The sequence below is a fragment of the Pagrus pagrus genome, assembly GCF_965226575.1.
Source record: "Pagrus pagrus genome assembly, chromosome: 19".
NCBI classification, from domain to species: Eukaryota; Metazoa; Chordata; class Actinopteri; order Spariformes; family Sparidae; genus Pagrus; species Pagrus pagrus.
In genome coordinates, this window is record NC_140203.1 from 13,036,222 (window position 1) to 13,053,786 (window position 17,565).

At 41.1% G+C, this 17,565-nt stretch overlaps 1 protein-coding gene across 6 annotated transcripts in view; it reads right to left on the reverse strand.

The window, feature by feature from the left end:
* Positions 1-17,565, reverse strand: part of pdlim5b (PDZ and LIM domain 5b) — a 42,201-nt gene that overhangs the window by 13,218 nt on the left and 11,418 nt on the right. For 5 of the 6 annotated variants that reach the window (XM_084383548.1, XM_084383550.1, XM_084383551.1 and 2 more), the window contains 3 exons: positions 9,913-10,064; positions 1,443-1,476; positions 587-1,101 (listed from right to left, as the gene is read on the reverse strand). In XM_084383548.1, coding sequence (XP_084239674.1) covers positions 587-1,101; positions 1,443-1,476; positions 9,913-10,064 — 701 coding nt within the window. The remainder of the gene's footprint in view (positions 1-586; positions 1,102-1,442; positions 1,477-9,912; positions 10,065-17,565) is intronic. The other variant, XM_084383552.1, reaches the window with a different exon arrangement.

Below are 17,565 nucleotides of genomic sequence, written 5' to 3' on the forward strand. Positions count from 1 at the left end.
GCTGCCAGGACTCTGGCTAATTAGAAACAAGTGTTGCACCAGCAGTGCCTGTCGGGCAGACTGTGTGCTTGGCAGAGCTGCGAACCGCACTGTCAATTATAGATAGGCAGACAGTAGCATCAGTTAGCGTGTTGTCTAGACTCCTTTTTTCAGTTGCCCTGTGGAAGATTTAAACAAGATGTGCAGCATGCCTCGGCTTTCTCTTGTACCTAGCTGTGTGAAAACATGAGTGATGGGCTGTCTCAGTGCTAGCTTTACAAATGAGAAGCGTATTTTGAAGCGAAATAGGGCATGAGGTAATATAAGAAGAGCAGAATGGAATATTTAATGCTCTGTAATATAATCCTTCAGGTAGACTGCAAAGCAAAAAACGTCCACTAATGTGTGGCCTCTTTAAACCACAACTCCTTCTGGATCTGACACAATGTGCATATAATACTAAATCATTCTATATTTTGCGCTCACGCCAACATAAATGGAGCGGGTGTTCCATATATATATATGACTTTGGCTTTACTCCTCAGATTTAAAAAGGGACAGTGTAAGAGAAACCATATGCTAACAGGGTTTGATGAATGGTACCTACCCGTTGAAGTGCTCTGACAGCCCCTGGCTCTCCAGAAGACCTCGCCTCTGTCCCAGAGCCACCTCACAAGCATTATTATTGGAGTAGAGGTTGATAGGCGTGTTATAGACGGAGGGCTGTGGGACATTAGGTTGGGAGGATGGGGCTGTCACTCTGGCTGGAGAGGAGGAGTTAGATGAGGAGGAAGAGGTGTAAGGGGAGGTGAAGGCGGAGCGCCCAGGACCGGGCCTGGGAACTGAGTTGGAGTCTGGAGCAGCTGGGCTCGACCTCAGCGGAAATGGAGGCTGCGGTGGTTGAGAGGGGGCAGCTGGCGTGAAAGCAGATGATGCGGAGGGAATGGTGGCTACTTTGGGGGCATCCGGGGTGGGAGAAGCCGTGACCACACCGCTGCCCCCGCCAAAAGGCCGGGCTGTCTTATTGTATGCAGGATTGGGCTGGCTTGATGGCTTGGTGTATGTGCTGCTTGGGGCAGGGTGAGTGATTGGGACGGGCTTAATGATTTCTTGTGGCTCGTCCTGGATGAAGGTGGAGACACACAGCATGCACACACACACAAAAAAAAATCCACTATCAACTCATGCATGTAAACAGGCATTCACAAAAGCACTGCACAGCAATCTCACTCAAATAAGCTGTGTTTTAAATTTTGAATCACAGTCATGCCTGTGCCACACAAGTTCTAGAGTGACGTCTCAGGTCAGTTATGCATGCCAAACCAATCTGTGTTCTGACACATTTCTCAGAAGGGCACAATAAGCATGCTCACTTTAAATAAATTGGGATAATATTTATATAGAAAAGGAGCATAAATTTGAGCTTATATACAGTTTTTATGTGAATATTACACTTTACATACCTTAGGCACTCCATTTTTAGGGTCACTGGGAGGTCTGTGAAGACAAAAATATAGCAAAGTTGTATTTCTGAACGTTAAAAGCACAGTAATTCCTGCCACTTGGGGTCAATGAAAACAAAAGAAGTAGTTTGATGATGCCATTAAGTATTGTGCGATCATGGGAACCTTCTTGTTAAACAAATGATCATTGCCGATGAAAATCTATCTATGTGACTCATACAGAATATTTCACGGACATGGTAATGTTTTATTCGCGTCATGTTCGCCTTTCTCCTTCTTCACTCTCTGACGTTATTGTCTGATGTTTACCTGGAAGTCATAGTGACAGGAAATCAAATTAATGAAACTTTGAAATGAAAAGAAAATGAAAATGAAACGTATTTCTCTGGATTTGAATTAGAGCACGACCAATATATTATCGACATTATCAACCACCTCGTGTTTATTGTTTCAGTGCTCTGATTCCATTTTGGACCATAAAGTTTATTGTTCAACTGTAAAATAATGTGCCTCCAATACGTACGTAATGGATAATACATCTGAGGGAAAATTGCCAAATATTTTTAAAAGTAAATAGTAATAATAATAATATAACAAAGTTCTAATTACTTTAAACATTTAAATGCAGAAATGTTACATCTTGTATTTTTATTTAAATAAAGGCACCAAAACCTTTGCAGTGATGAATCATCTGAAAATTGACCTTTATTGCGCACTGCAGTAAATAAAAAATAAATGGGAGCCTGGAAAGTGGGAAAACTTTAAGCTTTGGAAAGTGGTTAACAATAATCATATGTAATTTGTAGTTAAGCTGCTGCGGTAAAACATGAAAAACCAGCAGTATGTGTGAATCTGTTGTACTGTAGGGTGTGTGTCCGCATTCAGAACGGTGCTGAAGTGTGGCGTACATCTGATTTACACTTATGATTGAAGCAGCTGCCACAGTTTTATCACCTACGGGAGGGGAGGGTGGTGCGTTTGTCTCCTCTCTTGAGATGTCCTGGATAGAAACCGGCAGATTTCCAACATTCCCTCCTTTTGTTTTATTCTTATTATTTGCTAGAACTGTCTAACACAATATCAAAAGACACTTGGATGGATGGATGGATGGATGGATGGATGTAGTCTGTATTAAAACAAGCAACTTCAATGTCACAAAATATTCCATTGCTTAAGCATTGAAACTCGAATGCAGACAGATGCCTTTGTTAACAATGCGTCCTATATTTGGACCGGACATGCAGACAGTGTCTCCCTAATTCCTCATAAAAAACAAAAAAAAAAACAGACAGTGAGTCAGCAGGGCTGGTTCCGGACTAGGAGCTACAGCATGTCCACTGGCCTCCTTCCTTTCTCTGCCATATTAGGAAAACAGTCAACAATCTCTCATGCATTTCCTCTCTGGCTGAGCAGCGGCGCAACAACCGAGCCTGGCACAGCGTTATTAAAGAGCCCCACCCTCCAACCAGATGTTGATGTCATCTGTGCCCGTACTTGCATTTACACTTTCCACTTAGCAGTTAATATATCGCATGCCTATTTTCCAACGTACTTGTATTATTGGACTTGCTTATGCAGCCCGCTCTGCCAAAGAAAACAGTTAAAGGTCTAAAGATCAATCGGCACATTCCATTACAAACAGGACCCGTCTACAATGAGGCAGTGTGTATCTGCCATCAGTGGCCCAGAGTGAGGCGTTTGGGCGGATCACTTTCTATCTGTCTTTTCCCAGAGCAAACTGAACAAACACTTGCTAGGGTGGTCCTGTGAACATCTGCTCAGCTCAGCCCCTCTGCGCTGTCCTGCTCCCCGCCTCGTCAGATGGACCTGCTTTTGTTCCGATATGACACAGAGACAAACACTGGTCGAGTGCGTGGGCGTACGAGCATATATTTACTTTCTGGTGGCCAAGTGTACATGTACGTGGTTAATCTCAGCGTAACTGGATAGCATCATGACAACAACTGGTTTGTCATGCTGATGACAGGCATTATATAAACGATCAGTGTAGTTCCATGGAGACATTGTTAATGTCATTGGTCACACCTATGCTTTTCCTGCTTTGACGAGCCAAAATGTCTGCTGTGAAAAGGGTCTATTGAGACGCAGATTCTGAATGTGTTGTAAACATGTCCATAGAGAATCCTCATGTTCATATTTACAATTAATCTGGTGTATCAGACTGCTTTCCTTGTGTGTCCAAGTACCACAGTTTGTGCTACTGTGTGTGTTTATAATACAGAGAAATCCTTTCCCCTGTTGAACATGCAGTCATGGCTTTGCTTAGCCTACAACAACCTTCAATTGATTCCTCCTAATCTAATCAGGATGCCTTGTTTTATTAGATTACAGCTGATAATATCTGTACGATTTATTTATGGACCAAATCTATTTACTATTTACATAAAAAACTGCTGATAAATACGTGCAAGATATAAACAAACAGATTATCTTGACGGCAAAAATGTACATCGAAGAAAAAAAAAGATTATTTCACGTGGTTTCTTCAACAGAGACTTGCTTGAGCACTCACTCTGTCACAGACACACATACAACTCCAGAATAGGAGAATGAGGAGGTTCAGTGGAGGAATAAGCCTGAGGGCAAAGCAGACTGACGCATTTCCACCCTGCCAGTGTCTCTGTGAGAGCCAAGAGAAACAGTCTGGCATATGGCATTTGACTGAATGATGGAAAGGCTAATAGACACGACTTTCTCACCACACACACAAACGCGTCTTAACAGCCCAGACTCACATATCCATCTTTTAACATGGAGGGAAAACTGCTCAAGTAACGATAGCCTTTCATTTTCCCGGCTTCTTTTTTCTTTTCACTTCACTTTCACACGCAGTTACTGAAGCAGAAAACTTTAGAGTTTGGAAAAGTTCCAAAGAAACATCTCCACTGATCTTCCGTGATAACCATCTAACTCCTCACACCTGTCTTTTGCTTTATTCTCAAGACATAGTTTTGTTTAGCCTCACTTAATTAAAGTAGGCTGGGACTTGGTACAGATATTATTGAAATGAGTAAAATTCACACATGACATTATTCCATGACCTCGCTGAACAAAGATCTGCCCTCTTATATTTAACTTGAGTGATAATGTTAAAACTCTGTGGGAGACCTGGCAAAATCTATATGTTTTCTCAGATTTACCGCTGCATGAAAATTACAACCAACGCGCAGAGAAGAAGGGAAACGAGGAGAAAAAAAAACATAGGAAAGCAAAACAAAAACTCCAACAGAGGGATGTGAAATTGGAGGGTGTGGAAAAAAAACTTTCTGTATTTCTGTTTTTCTGTGTAGCCAGCCTAACCGTTCAGTGGCAAAACTCACAGCTTGTGTTTGGCACATGGCCTCTCCTGCCTCTTCCCAGTGCTCCCTCATATTTCACCAAGAATGAGGATCTTGGAAGAGGGATTTAGAACACACAAAGACAGCAGAAGGTTTTAAAGGAGACCTATTATGCTTTTAATGTTTTTTCTTTTCCTTCAGTGTTTTATATTTTTTCTCGTGCGTGTAAAAGATCTTGAAAGTTAAGTCCGGATCAACTGTGGCTCCTCTTTCCCACAGAAAACACTGCTCCTGAAACGCCTCGTCGGTAGTCCTGCCTTTAATTCCGTGACTTTGTGACATCACACTTTGTCATAGAGTTACACAATTGCATAATTAATCCCTGGCAGCTTAAAAATGAATATAGCACAGCTGCTCTGTTGTTGTTAGCAGTGCTGGGCTCAAGCATGTGTGAGCTGACCAATCAGAGCAGACTGGGTATTCAGGAGGGGGGGGGCCTTAAAGAGACAGGAGCTAAAACAGAGCGTTTCAGACAGAGGGGGACAGAAATGAGAAAACTGATGTGGTCGTTGAGTATTAAAGCATGTAATCCTATTCTAGTAGTAACCCAAAATAAAATGATGGACCTGAAAATGAGAATAATATGACTGCTTTAAAACTCTGACAGTGGAAACAATGACAGAGACGTGACTGCTATTTCTGGTGTTAAAGCTTCTTAACGTGGAACTGGACAGCCTGCTGCTGCTGTCAGTTGCCTCTGCGCATCACTAACATGGTTATTGCCCGTGTCTGATGTCTCTTCACACGTGCCAAGTAAGAACCCTGTGTACTTGTCCATATCAGCAGTCACATGCATCGTAGTGATGGGAGGCATTCATACCATTTGTTTCCATGTGCCTTGTCATGCCCCACTTCTGCACTTCAGTATGTCAGTGATAGCTTGCTGGTCATGTGAGCTTTACTTGGCAAACAAATAGCGGAATAAAAGTTAACCACTGAGCTAAACAAAAGATATTTGCATTTAATTAAATTCAGTAATCCAACCCACACAGAGACCAGATAGATGAATACAGCGAGTTGGGAAATAAAGGAGTTCTCCTCGAGGTCGGATCTCTGGATACAGCAACCACAAAAGAATAAACTGCCAATCTAGTTAATGTATCTGTTTTAATGCAGGTCCAGGCGATGCAATAACAAGCCCCCATCCCTTCTGACTTTTCTTCCGACCACCACACCACATCTGGTTGAGGCAGCCAGGAGTCAGTGGGGGCTCTGCACTGCATCGGATTGTCCTCTGCTTAACCCTGTTATAACCATTCCCTAAAGCTTGTTGGATGTAAGCGGCCAGGTAGGAGAATATCTGTAGATTGAACCCACAGCCACCTAGCTCACGTGTGTTTAGCTACAGTAAGTGGCCTGTGGGCGAAACATGTGCATCACACACTGCAGCTTTAATGCCGTCTGTGTGAGGGACAGTCCGAGTATATTTGAAACAAGTATGCAGTTTTGTTAAATCAAATCTAAAGTCAGATGAAAGGAGGTTGTTCTGTCAAGAGAGGTAGAGGATAGCCAGAGCAAGAGGATATCTTGAAAGTGCATTTCTACTGTTTAACTGTTGTTGTGAAAACCTTCCAAAAGCTTTACACCATCCTCTTCCACCAGAAAAACTATGAGCACAAATCCGCACACAAAGTGGAAAACACCCGGAATCTAAAACACTGTGGGAGCTCACACGAATTCCTGCGTAAAACATCAGAAAGTGGTTGGATGGCAAAGAGCTAGTGGTGCTGATCTGTATTATCTTTGAGGTTTTGGGACCAGGTGCAGCCAGCCACAACCTCTGGGGAGTGGTGTTTCATTGCGCTGTGCTGCATATTTCAATGACAATAAATAAACACCAATTATCATACTTTCCTAAGGATACTTCCCGCAGCCGCCTGGTGTAACTGCACAGCAACAAGATTGCATGATAGTGGAACAAAAAGTACCCATACAATTCACTGATTAATGCCCGTCACACTAACTGCAAGCACAAATCAAAAGGATGGAAGGTTGGAAAACTACTATATTAGCTGAAGAAAGTGCTTGCTGTTTTGACATCTTTTCCTGAGACCACAGTCTTGGAAAGGGAGACCTGGTTTCTCCCTCTGTCACACAACACATAACAGCTCTTTGCTCACTCAAACTCATCCTGACAGTTCTGTTATGATTTACTGTATGGTGGAGCGACAGGATGAGGAGAGTACTTTGAAACTCAGAGTCCATTTCCTCCCTGATGAAAACAAGATTCCCCTCACCAGGCAACACAGAAATAAACATATTGGCATCAAATAACTGTGATTGCCTTTTTGGCTAAACAATATACAGAAACATTGTATGAGATGCAATACTTAAATTGTGTTAACTGGATGCTTTTGTGTATGAAACAACATTTATGTAAACTGGAAACATGACAAGTGACAGTTTGTGACCTTCAAAACCACTTTTTATGAAGTTAATGTACAACTGTAGGTGTCATCTCTTTCAGCTTTCCATTTTTGCATTCAGTGTTATTTAATTTGTGATTCCAGTTTGATTAAAGCGCGTCCAGCCGTTGGAAGTGAAATCAGTGCATACAGCTGAGCTCAATCATGTGGACAGAGCCGAATTTACATGTTCTGTTTCAGAACATTTTAAATAAACAGGCTTATGAATAAAAGCAGGGCTAGTGTATGTCCTCACTCTGACGCTGTCATTTTTACACACCTGCATTATGTAAGTTTGTCTTTTTATGGAAGCACCAAGAGAATGTGAACTATGACAAAGTGATGTAATGGTACGAAACTGTGAACACATTAATCATCTCTTGGCACTCTTGGAATGTTTTTATGACCCTGAGAGTCTGATCAGTGATCATCAAAACCATTAGACGACTGTGAGAACATGGCTGTAGAAAGTGGTGCATGTCACAGAGAATACCTCTAGTAAAATAGTGTTCTTATAGTGCTATATATAGTACATAACATCAAGCTTGAAGTATTTTGATTTTGTATACTTCATTTGCAAGTTCCATGTTAAAATAACCCACCATGTTCCTGCATCAGCTCTATCAGAGTTTTTGCAACCATGGCTGTGCTGGGGGCGGGGTTAAGGGCGGGAACCGTATAGTTGTGACATCACAACCTTACTGAATAGCTCGGGGCTCATTTGACGGCACAGTTTCTGAATATGTGCTGTGTGCATTTCTCTGTGGATTGAGCGTTTTGATACTTCCATGGCACCTAGACCTGCTTTATAATGCAAAAGAAAGGAATTTCGACAATATTATAATAAACTAAAATTAAAAAAAGACCAGTGTATACTATATATACAGTAAAGCGGCTCTAAAACTGTCACAGTCAGAGTGGCTCTGTGACATGCAATATCAATACTATGCAGACCAAAGACAGTGACAATGACAAGACAATGACAGAGCGAATCTAACGAAACTGCATGCGAAATTCTTAGTTTGCTTCTCTTTGTTTTTAATGTAACTGATAAACTAACTAACTGATAAAATGGTGTCAATCTTATCCATGTGTGCGCTGGAATATTGATTTTTTTGATCTACCACGGAAACCATCTTCTAAAACTGCAGCCAAAAATGACGGAAACAACAATTATAAATCATTTGTAACAACGAAACCTTTGTTGTTTAGCGGGCGATTTCAGTTGTAGTTTACATGTACTGTGAGGCCAGGATGTTTGATGTTTCATTGTGCATCAATTACCCACAGAAGATTACATGCAGCTGTGGCAAAGGGGCTATTTTAGGACTATTTTCCCACGATTAAAGCACAGAGGCTCCTTTCGGCTTTGATGTGGTGATGGAATGACAGGACATGCAAACCAGGCTTTGAGTTTTTCTGTCAACATGTTTTACAGCTTGGGAAGTGTGCGTGCTTTGCCTCCATTTGTCTGTGTCAAACACCAAAGCTACTCATTTTTACGCTTGGCTGCAGAAAAATGTACTGTGTTTGGCAAAAAATCATCAGAAGGGATCACTCTTTTTAATTCATCTTCTTCAAGGTAAAATACTGCATGCCTGTGAAAACTAGTGTTAACGTTGAGCCATTTCTTTTTACTACAAAACCAATTCAAGGTGTCCCTACGAGTGAAGCTTTGGCCTTGATGGACTATAAAAGTTGTTTGGACTGAAACTTTCCTTGGTGGACCTCGGCTGAATTCCTTTTTTCTTTTCTTCGAAGCCTGTTTAAGAGGAACACAGGGCTTTCATTTAAAGTGCCCTCAATGTATCGCTAGAGCTTTAATGTACTCAAGGGCCCCAGAAAACCAGTGTCTTCCTTTTGTCTAATGGGAGAAGCAGAGAAGCACTCGATGAACTCGGCATGTTCAAACCAAAACTCATCTGAAGACTTCTACAGATTCTGTGAAATACACTATACACTTAACAGCGATGGAGGGCATTTGCAAACCATTAATTAAGAGCTTATCTGTAATAAAACCTGATTTAGATGTTTGTTTATTAGATTAAAAGTGCTAGAAGACAAGACGGAATGGGCCAGGGCTAGGTGGTTAACATGCTAACATCATTAGACATCTGTACAACGTCATACATAGACGTTTTTGACATCAAAACTGTTGTTTCTTCACATTCTGTCGATAAGGTTAGTTATTTTTGAATGTTTCAAACTAAAACTCTGGCTAAAACCCTTTAAAATTAACACTTCAGAATCACCATAAGTCCAATATCACGATAGCCAATCTATGCTAATTATAATGCAGGCGGTAAGACACAAAAAATGATGCTATTGTGCAAGAAACATCAAGCTTAATTGAGTCTTTTTAATGTTCCAAAGTCCCAACAGGACCTCAGGGGCCGAGACACTAAACTGTTTTTAATGAGCATAACAGGAGCTCATCTGTTTCAAATACTGAAAAGGCAAATTGAATACAGCACAAATACACCAAATATGGCAATCAAGCTTCCTATTGCCACTTAAAGGTCATTTTGTGTGTCTGTTCACTATCCTGTGAAAAGCAGCTTCAACTACATCTGGTAACAAATTCTTCAAACAGGCTAAAATACACACCGGAAGGCTAAAACAACAACGTATGCATTCTATTGTGGAGCTTCGAAATCCATAGATTATGTTTTAGAATATGTGTCCATGTATGTATGAGCATGTTACCTCTGTAGAGTGAGGCTGAGCTGGCCTGTGCAGGCCTTAATCTTGTTCTGGGCCTCTAGGTGATTCATGCCGTCTGTGGAAATGCCATTAATGGACAGAATGATGTCTCCGACACTCATCTTGGCTCTGGCTGCCTTGCCTCCATCAGTGAGCTGTAATGAAACACAACAACAACAACAACAACAACAAATTATAAAAGAGGCTCACAATGGATGTATCTGCGCCAAACAAAGAAGAGTATTCGAGATTGCACTTTGTTAACATTTTGAACTTTAGAGTTTGGCTCTGCATTTTAATAAAGTGAATGAGAGAATAGGAGAACATGTTGTGTAAGCATATGGCATTGATTAACTTCTCGTAATCAACAATTATTGTACTCTCCTTTCCGTTTCCTGTCTTATGTAACTTGTCAGACAAGATAAGCGTCTTATTCTCCTCACAACACCGCAACATCTACAGCCACCAAAACAATCTGCCAATTAAAAAAAGCCCAAACATTCCCACAAGAATGTGGCCTCTTCTGTCTCCCAATGTTCCCCCTCCTCTCGCTGAGTTATCATCATGCAAGGGGGAATTTTGTGCTTTTGATTAGAGCTCACAGGGACAGTTCTTTAGAGAGTCAGAACAGAAAGTTTTAAGGGGGACAGAAATTTAAATCAGCGCCAGTAGAAACAACTCACCAGAGAGGAAAACGAGTGGAGTTGAATATAGATAGTAAACTGCTATCTGTTGACATTCAGATCAGTGTGTGCATGCATTATGAATATTATAATTACATATATTATATTCGTAAAATTATTAAAAACATAAACATATGTTTGGATGCTGTACTTTGAAAGAGCAGCATGGCCAATGACTACAGGATCAGGTGTTGCTGGTCATGACTCTCCCATCTTTGCACATCTGCATTTGGGAAATTTAAGTCTCTCCAATTCCCCCCTGTTGATCCTCTCAGGCTCTGTCAGACTAAATATCAGACCGAGTGTCTGTAAGTTGTAATCTTCTGTTCTCCCCTCGGATTTTTGATGAAGGACACATTCACTGCTATTCCTGTGTCTGTTAAGGACATTCAGGGGCCGAACGCCACTCTGGGGTTTTCTTTGCTGTGTGCTGTATCTGTTATTGTGATGCTGAAAGGTGCTGGCTCTGGAGCAGGATATCCTTTATGGTATTTATGTTTCACGCTCCACCTCTTGTCCTACACCAGCCTCTCAATCAGTGTTGTCAGCCTGATCCCAAATCTAATGTTTTTCCTGTTATTCTCAGCCTTTGTTACATGAAGTAGCTATTTGCTGCATTTCAAACTCTGTATGTATTGTAAATTACACCTGAAATATGTGAATAAAGGGTTTTTGTATATTTTCCAAAGCAAATAAAAAGTGATGTAACTAACCAAAATGTACTCAAGTACTGTACTTAAGTACTTGAGTGTTCCCTCTTTCTGCTACTTCATTCTTTCACTCCGCTACATATATTCGATACAGTTAATCACTAGTTACTTTGCAGACTCAGATCGTTAAGTGTTGATAGGCTATTACTTGTGGTGTGTAACCAATGAGACAGTGTTGTGGGCGGGATATTGAGTGAGACAAAAGTGTGGTGACTACGCAGAGAAAGGATGCTGCAACAGAGCCAAAGCACTGCCAACAGAGATACCTATAACTGGAAACATGCTGAATGTTGGTCTGTTTACCAGGGGAGATTTTATCAGATCTTGTTTCTCTTTCCACCATGCTGAGACTTGCATTAACACACAGGAAGTCACGCAATAAAACCATGACGATGGGATGACTCTCTACCGGGTGTGTTGATCGAGTCATTATGCAAGGCTGTGCACACCTCATCAATCACTCAGTGCGCTCGTTACACACCTGTGCAGCCATGTCGACTGCAGCCATGAGAACAAAAAAGAACTCTGTGTACTCATTATCTCATGCAGGCATTTTTATGATCATATAGTTGTGTCATCTCTGAGCGGTGTGAAGAAACAGAGCTCATTTTCCCTGAGGCCTCAAACATTTGAGCAAAATATGGACATGGAAAGCAAACACATGTACGTAAGGTGGGTGCTCAGTTGAGGGCTACAAATGTGTTGAGAGACTGAAAAGTATAATGAAGAAGGCGTGACTGGAGTAAAGTGATTTTATCTGTCAACTCTACTGAGTGTTGAAGATAAACTTGGACCTTGAATGTCAGAAAATTTACCAGCCCTGATTTGGACAGATAAACTAAAAAACAAAAAGATACTCCCTCTCCCCACTGCCAAAGAATGCATTCAGGTTAGGTAACTCTAACTCGACTCTTCCGCAGTTTTTAAAAGGAGCCAATGAGACATAAAGAATGTGCCATTGTGTTAACCCTCATAATAAAAACGGGGCAAGAGGGTGGGAGGGAGGCAGACAAAGAATGAGGAAGTGACAGCGGCAGTCGCAGTGACCGCCACATTCTCTCTGGAGCTGAGCTTTCCTCGTGTCATTATCAAGTAGATCAGTAGCGGGAAGTGAAGAGCGCATAGCTGAGGCTGATGTATGCATACCAACCTCATGGAGTCCTATAGAGCAGCCACATGCTAAGTGTTACTCACAAAAGGGGCAGGGTGCTTGATCTGCACGCATGAACACAGCTTCAACTGACTCACTTGCTCGCTCAGCGTCCGGCACACACTCATAGAGACACACCTGCCGGCAGTCTGTCCTGACTCATTCACTTTCAGCGTACAACTCATTACTCTTCAGCACTTTTCAGAGATTGCTGGCATCTGCCGGCTCTGTCCCACTCCGCTACACAAATCCAGAGGTCAACTGCAGAGAAAAAAGCTGCGAAAGGATTGCTGAATAAATCAATCTCCCGTGTCTCCCTCTCAGCATGCCTCTGTGTGTTTGTGCCTGGCCTGAGAGAAAAAGAGATCTGAACTTCTCTCCTTGTAGGGATGTGAGAAAAGACAATAGTATACATCTCTATATATGGTGATCCCTCAAACATGTACTATTTCAAGACGTGAAGAAAGACAGGGCAAGACTTGCAACATTCTTAGAAAAATATGTTTTTTATATATGCGGCTAACGATGTTTAATCCTTCAGTCTGCGGTGAACAGAGAGAGCTTTATGAATCCAAACTTCTTTCAGTCAAACGCTGCCTTTCTCACATGGATACAAAACAAATAGATGTTACAGTAAGAATCCCTGGCATCCACGGTCTATAAATATAAATCAAGAGAGGTCTGAAGCACTCGTGACGGAGAGCAGATAAGTAACGAGCTGGAACTTTGGCTGTGCTGCTTCAGCTCTCTCAAGAGAGCAGGATGTTTTAGCAACATGTTTCACCAAATACTATCCACCACATCATACCATGTCATTTGCGCACTTAATCAAAATTTGCAAAACACACGTTACTATTTTAAACCTCAGTCGGTCAAATAAAAAAAGGACATCCAAGACAGTTTCACACTAAATGTAAAAGTTTCATTTAGAGAGGATAAAAAGGCTACCAGAGCTTTGGCTTTGTGTTAGTTCGGGATGAGAAGGACATCTCAAAATGAATGAAGTGTCTTTCCAACTTGAATGGGATTCCAGCCACATAATGGTGTGGCTGCTGCGCTGCTGTGCTCCTCTCCACGCTGCTGATTTTTACTGCTGTGCAGTCACTGGTAATGACTAGTTGTTCCACACTACACATGTAACTGCCTCCTACAAATGTAGCTAACAGAATACAGATTATTGCACAACACTTGGCAGATCTATCTGAGGGCTTAAAGTCAAATCCTATAGTACACTGAATTATATGACATTAGCAGCTATAAAGCCCCTTCATTTATCGTGGCTACACTTGTCTTTACAGAAGAACTTCATCTTTGCTTCATTGTAAAGACATGAAAAGAAATACAGAGGGATTTTGTACCAGACAAATTCTAAGAACACAACAAGTGGAGCAGGAGCCTAGAAAAATGAACACACCATTGCGTCCATGTGTCTTTAATCCTTTTGTTATTAAGCCATCAAATACAGGCATAAAAGCAAATCATTTAAAAAATCTGCTTCGTTCTAAAGATTTAGATGTTTACTCAGTAAGGCAATAATTTAACGACAAAGAATAAAGTATTGTTAAAGATTCATTATAGACCATATTCACATGGCGGCCACTTTCTTCCAACATCACAATCAGGGTAGGCCGTACAACTGTGTTCAGGGTCCAGTAACATAGGAATCTGTCAAATTGTTCTAGTGCTAGTGAAAATCTAGAAGGACATCTGGACATATTTCGAGGTAAAACAAAAAATGTGATAATGCATTGGCTTCTGTCAAACAACAGCTAACGCTAGCATTCAGCTACTTCCGAGCTAACATTAATGTTTGATAGTGTTACAAGATGCAAGAGGAAAAGTGTAAATTAATTGTAAAATATTACGCCTGAAAGCAAAACCCATGATAATTCATCAAATGGTAATGTTAGCTAGGAAGTGGTTGAAGGCTAACGCTGCCTAGTGGGCTCTAAAATATGTTGTTTTACCATAAAAATATGGCTTCCTGATTTTCGTTATTCATCATCTTTTCAGTTGCTGAACAAGCAGGAAGTGGTGAAATAACTATTTATATCTATCATTTGATTCCCTATGTTTATACACTGCTGGAACACCGTCGCATAACATCATCCCAGCAGTTTAGATTCCCACTCAGAGCTTGCTGTTTGAGGAAAATGGCCGCCGTGTGAATATGGTCTATTGTGAAAACAACACAGAGATTCTGTTTAGAGGAAAAGCGGCTTTGCTATGTACTGGATACGACTAAACCCATGACATACAGCTCCTCTCCAGAGATGCTCGATAGAACAGGCTGCATTCAAAACTCCAAATGCACCTAACAGATCAATGCTGTGTGTTTTGACAACTGATTTACAGCTGCAGCATTTCACACAAAACTCTTTGTGGGAGAAGACACTGCTTCTATTTATAGTACATTGACTATAACCAGAAACATTTAAGACAAGGTCATCACATTTAAAACAGCACTTCAGCCCCAGTGGGATACTTATCATCTTCGTTGCTGGTGTAACTTCCAGTGAGTAAGGACAAGGCCTGTGGTTATTTCACATCGGAGAAATCATGTTACAGGAAGCGCTTTGTGGTGAGGACTGAAGGCCAGCGAAAGGCATGTCATGTCTGTGTAGGGTAGACTAGGTTGAAGGACCTTATATGGAAAAGACTTGAGTCTAACATTATGTCATCACAAGCACACAAGGCTTAAGCATATTTGACTTTTACAGTGTAATAATAAAGTTGCTTTAGACTAATACTTCCTATGTATTAGTGACAGTGTGAGTTTTATGAGACCAGGATTTTTTCTCTCTTTTTTTTTGATCAAATGAACTCAGCGTGTCTGAAAAGCTGACTGGTGACTTAAAAATGTTCTTTTAATTTTGACGCTCATCGAAGCAGGACTGTGGTTCCTACACTAATTCGACCTGTAAAGCTCATCAAAAAGAAATTGTTTACCCTGCAGAATCTTTGTGATGACTCTGACAGTGCGGTGAAGAGAAACCTGCTGGGTTAGCACAAGCAGAGGCCATAAAGTACAGTTAACTGTCAAGAGAAGTCTTGCACACCTGCAACACCTTGCACAAACTGTTCAACCAGCAAATGGAGCAGATATAAGAAGTACAGCAGCCTGGATGGGACAAAATAACCGGTACTCTTTTTTCCTCAAAGCCAAACATCGCAATTAAGGCCACTTGAACAGAGGTGGACCCGTGGTTGTCATGGCTTGACCCCAGTCTCTTACTACATCAATCAGGCTTCTGGAAAACACGAGATGCCAAGCAGACCTACGTACGAGCTCTTAGTCAAATCGCCATGACGACGCAAACAAAACAACACAAAGCAGTACCAACCCGGCACTGAATACTGAATGCTCTCTTTAGTCAGGTCAGAGACGAGCCCAGGCTGACTAGCACCGCTGAGGCTGATGATATGAAAAGGCTTTTAGCCACGGTGGAGCTCGAGCCAAGAGCGAGAGCTGGTTTCCACTTCCATCCATGATTCATTTACCTCTCCTGCAGGGATCACATTGGGTCTCTTTGGATTCAGCCAAATGGCACAATGACTGCTAAGTTTCACCTACCGTTGACTGTGTAATATATTAATGAGTCGGCTGACACAAAAAGACTTCTCCTATTGGCATCATATACAGTTTCTCTGCTTGCCTAAAGCTGGGACATGACCACACAGGTTCATCCAAAGGCACAACAGCATAACTTAGAGAACCACTGGAACACATTTTGCATGACTGCATAGATTATTTTTTTCTTTCAATTGCCATGTTTCCATATAATTGTCAAGCAAATTTGCAGTGAACTTTTGAAATGTTTAAAAAATAATAAAATGCGAATTGGGTGCATATCCATCAGCTGGTTTGGATTGAATAAACCAGGCCACACAAAGTCAGGAGTTGGTGGTAAAGGCTACACTATGCATGGCTGTAATAAATAAGAGTAGAAAAAGTAGAGGTCATGAACCGAAAAACAAGTTTTTTTGTCAGTCGTTTGCTGACCGCCCATTAACCTTAAAGAAGAAAAGGTTGGTTTTTTAATAACGAGACCAAGAAATAATTTGATTAAGTCATTGGTCACAGTTGTTATTACAACCAGCCGTGTTTTCATGTGATATGAGAATATCCAGGAACTGATCCTCTTCTCCTTCTCCTTCATTTTCATCTCTTTCGTCTCCTTCTTCTTCTCACCCTCCTTTTTTATCTCCTTCTTTGCCTCCTTCTTCTTCTCACCCTCCTTTTTCATCTCCTTCTTCTTCGTCCTCTTCTTCTCCTCCTTCTCTTAGAGCAGAAATAGCTCATCAGTAATGCGAGTTATGTTTGCTACGTCAGGAGAAAAGGTGTTTCTATCTCCCAATAAGCGTATTAACCCTTATTCGAAACAGCAAAAACCAACTCCAGCCAACAATAAAAAACTTTTTTGAGAAATCTGTTGTTTACTTCAACCCGTTCAAATGCAATACTTGAAAATGCCCATTAAAATGTGTTGATGGAAGCATGTCTAATGACTGTGGTAACTGTTAAATGTACTGCATTGTATTGCATTCAGTCAAGAGAGTTGTGCAAATCACTCTACAATGCTGTTACGCCTGTGACTATTAGTGGTGATCATGTCTTTAATCTAACTAACGTCAAAACACAGTTATAAATTGTAGGTTGTAGTCCAACCTGCAGTCAGTAAGACAGATGATGTGTAGATGCCTGATTTGTCTCTTAATTTAGCGGATTGTTTATTTTAAAAATCTCTCACCAAACTCAAAGGAAATAGTGTGAATGATCTAAATCACAATGACAGCTTGGTTATTCTTTATAGTGCTGCCATATAGGATTAGGCAGATTGAAAGCAGATGCCCTCAATACAACGCTAGACAGACAGCAGGGAGATCATACTGGGATCAAACACATACTGCAGATAACAGTTTTCTACTAAACCCATATGGAACCTGAGGCCATCTTCAGAACCCTGCACAGAATCACAGATTATTAAATATGCCTTGTGAAGCTGTGAAAACTGGATAAACATAACTGGTTTCTATTAAATTCCACTTTCCATGTAAAAATGCCCAAGAGATTTCAATACCAGAGACAGATAAAGAAATACACACAAAGTGT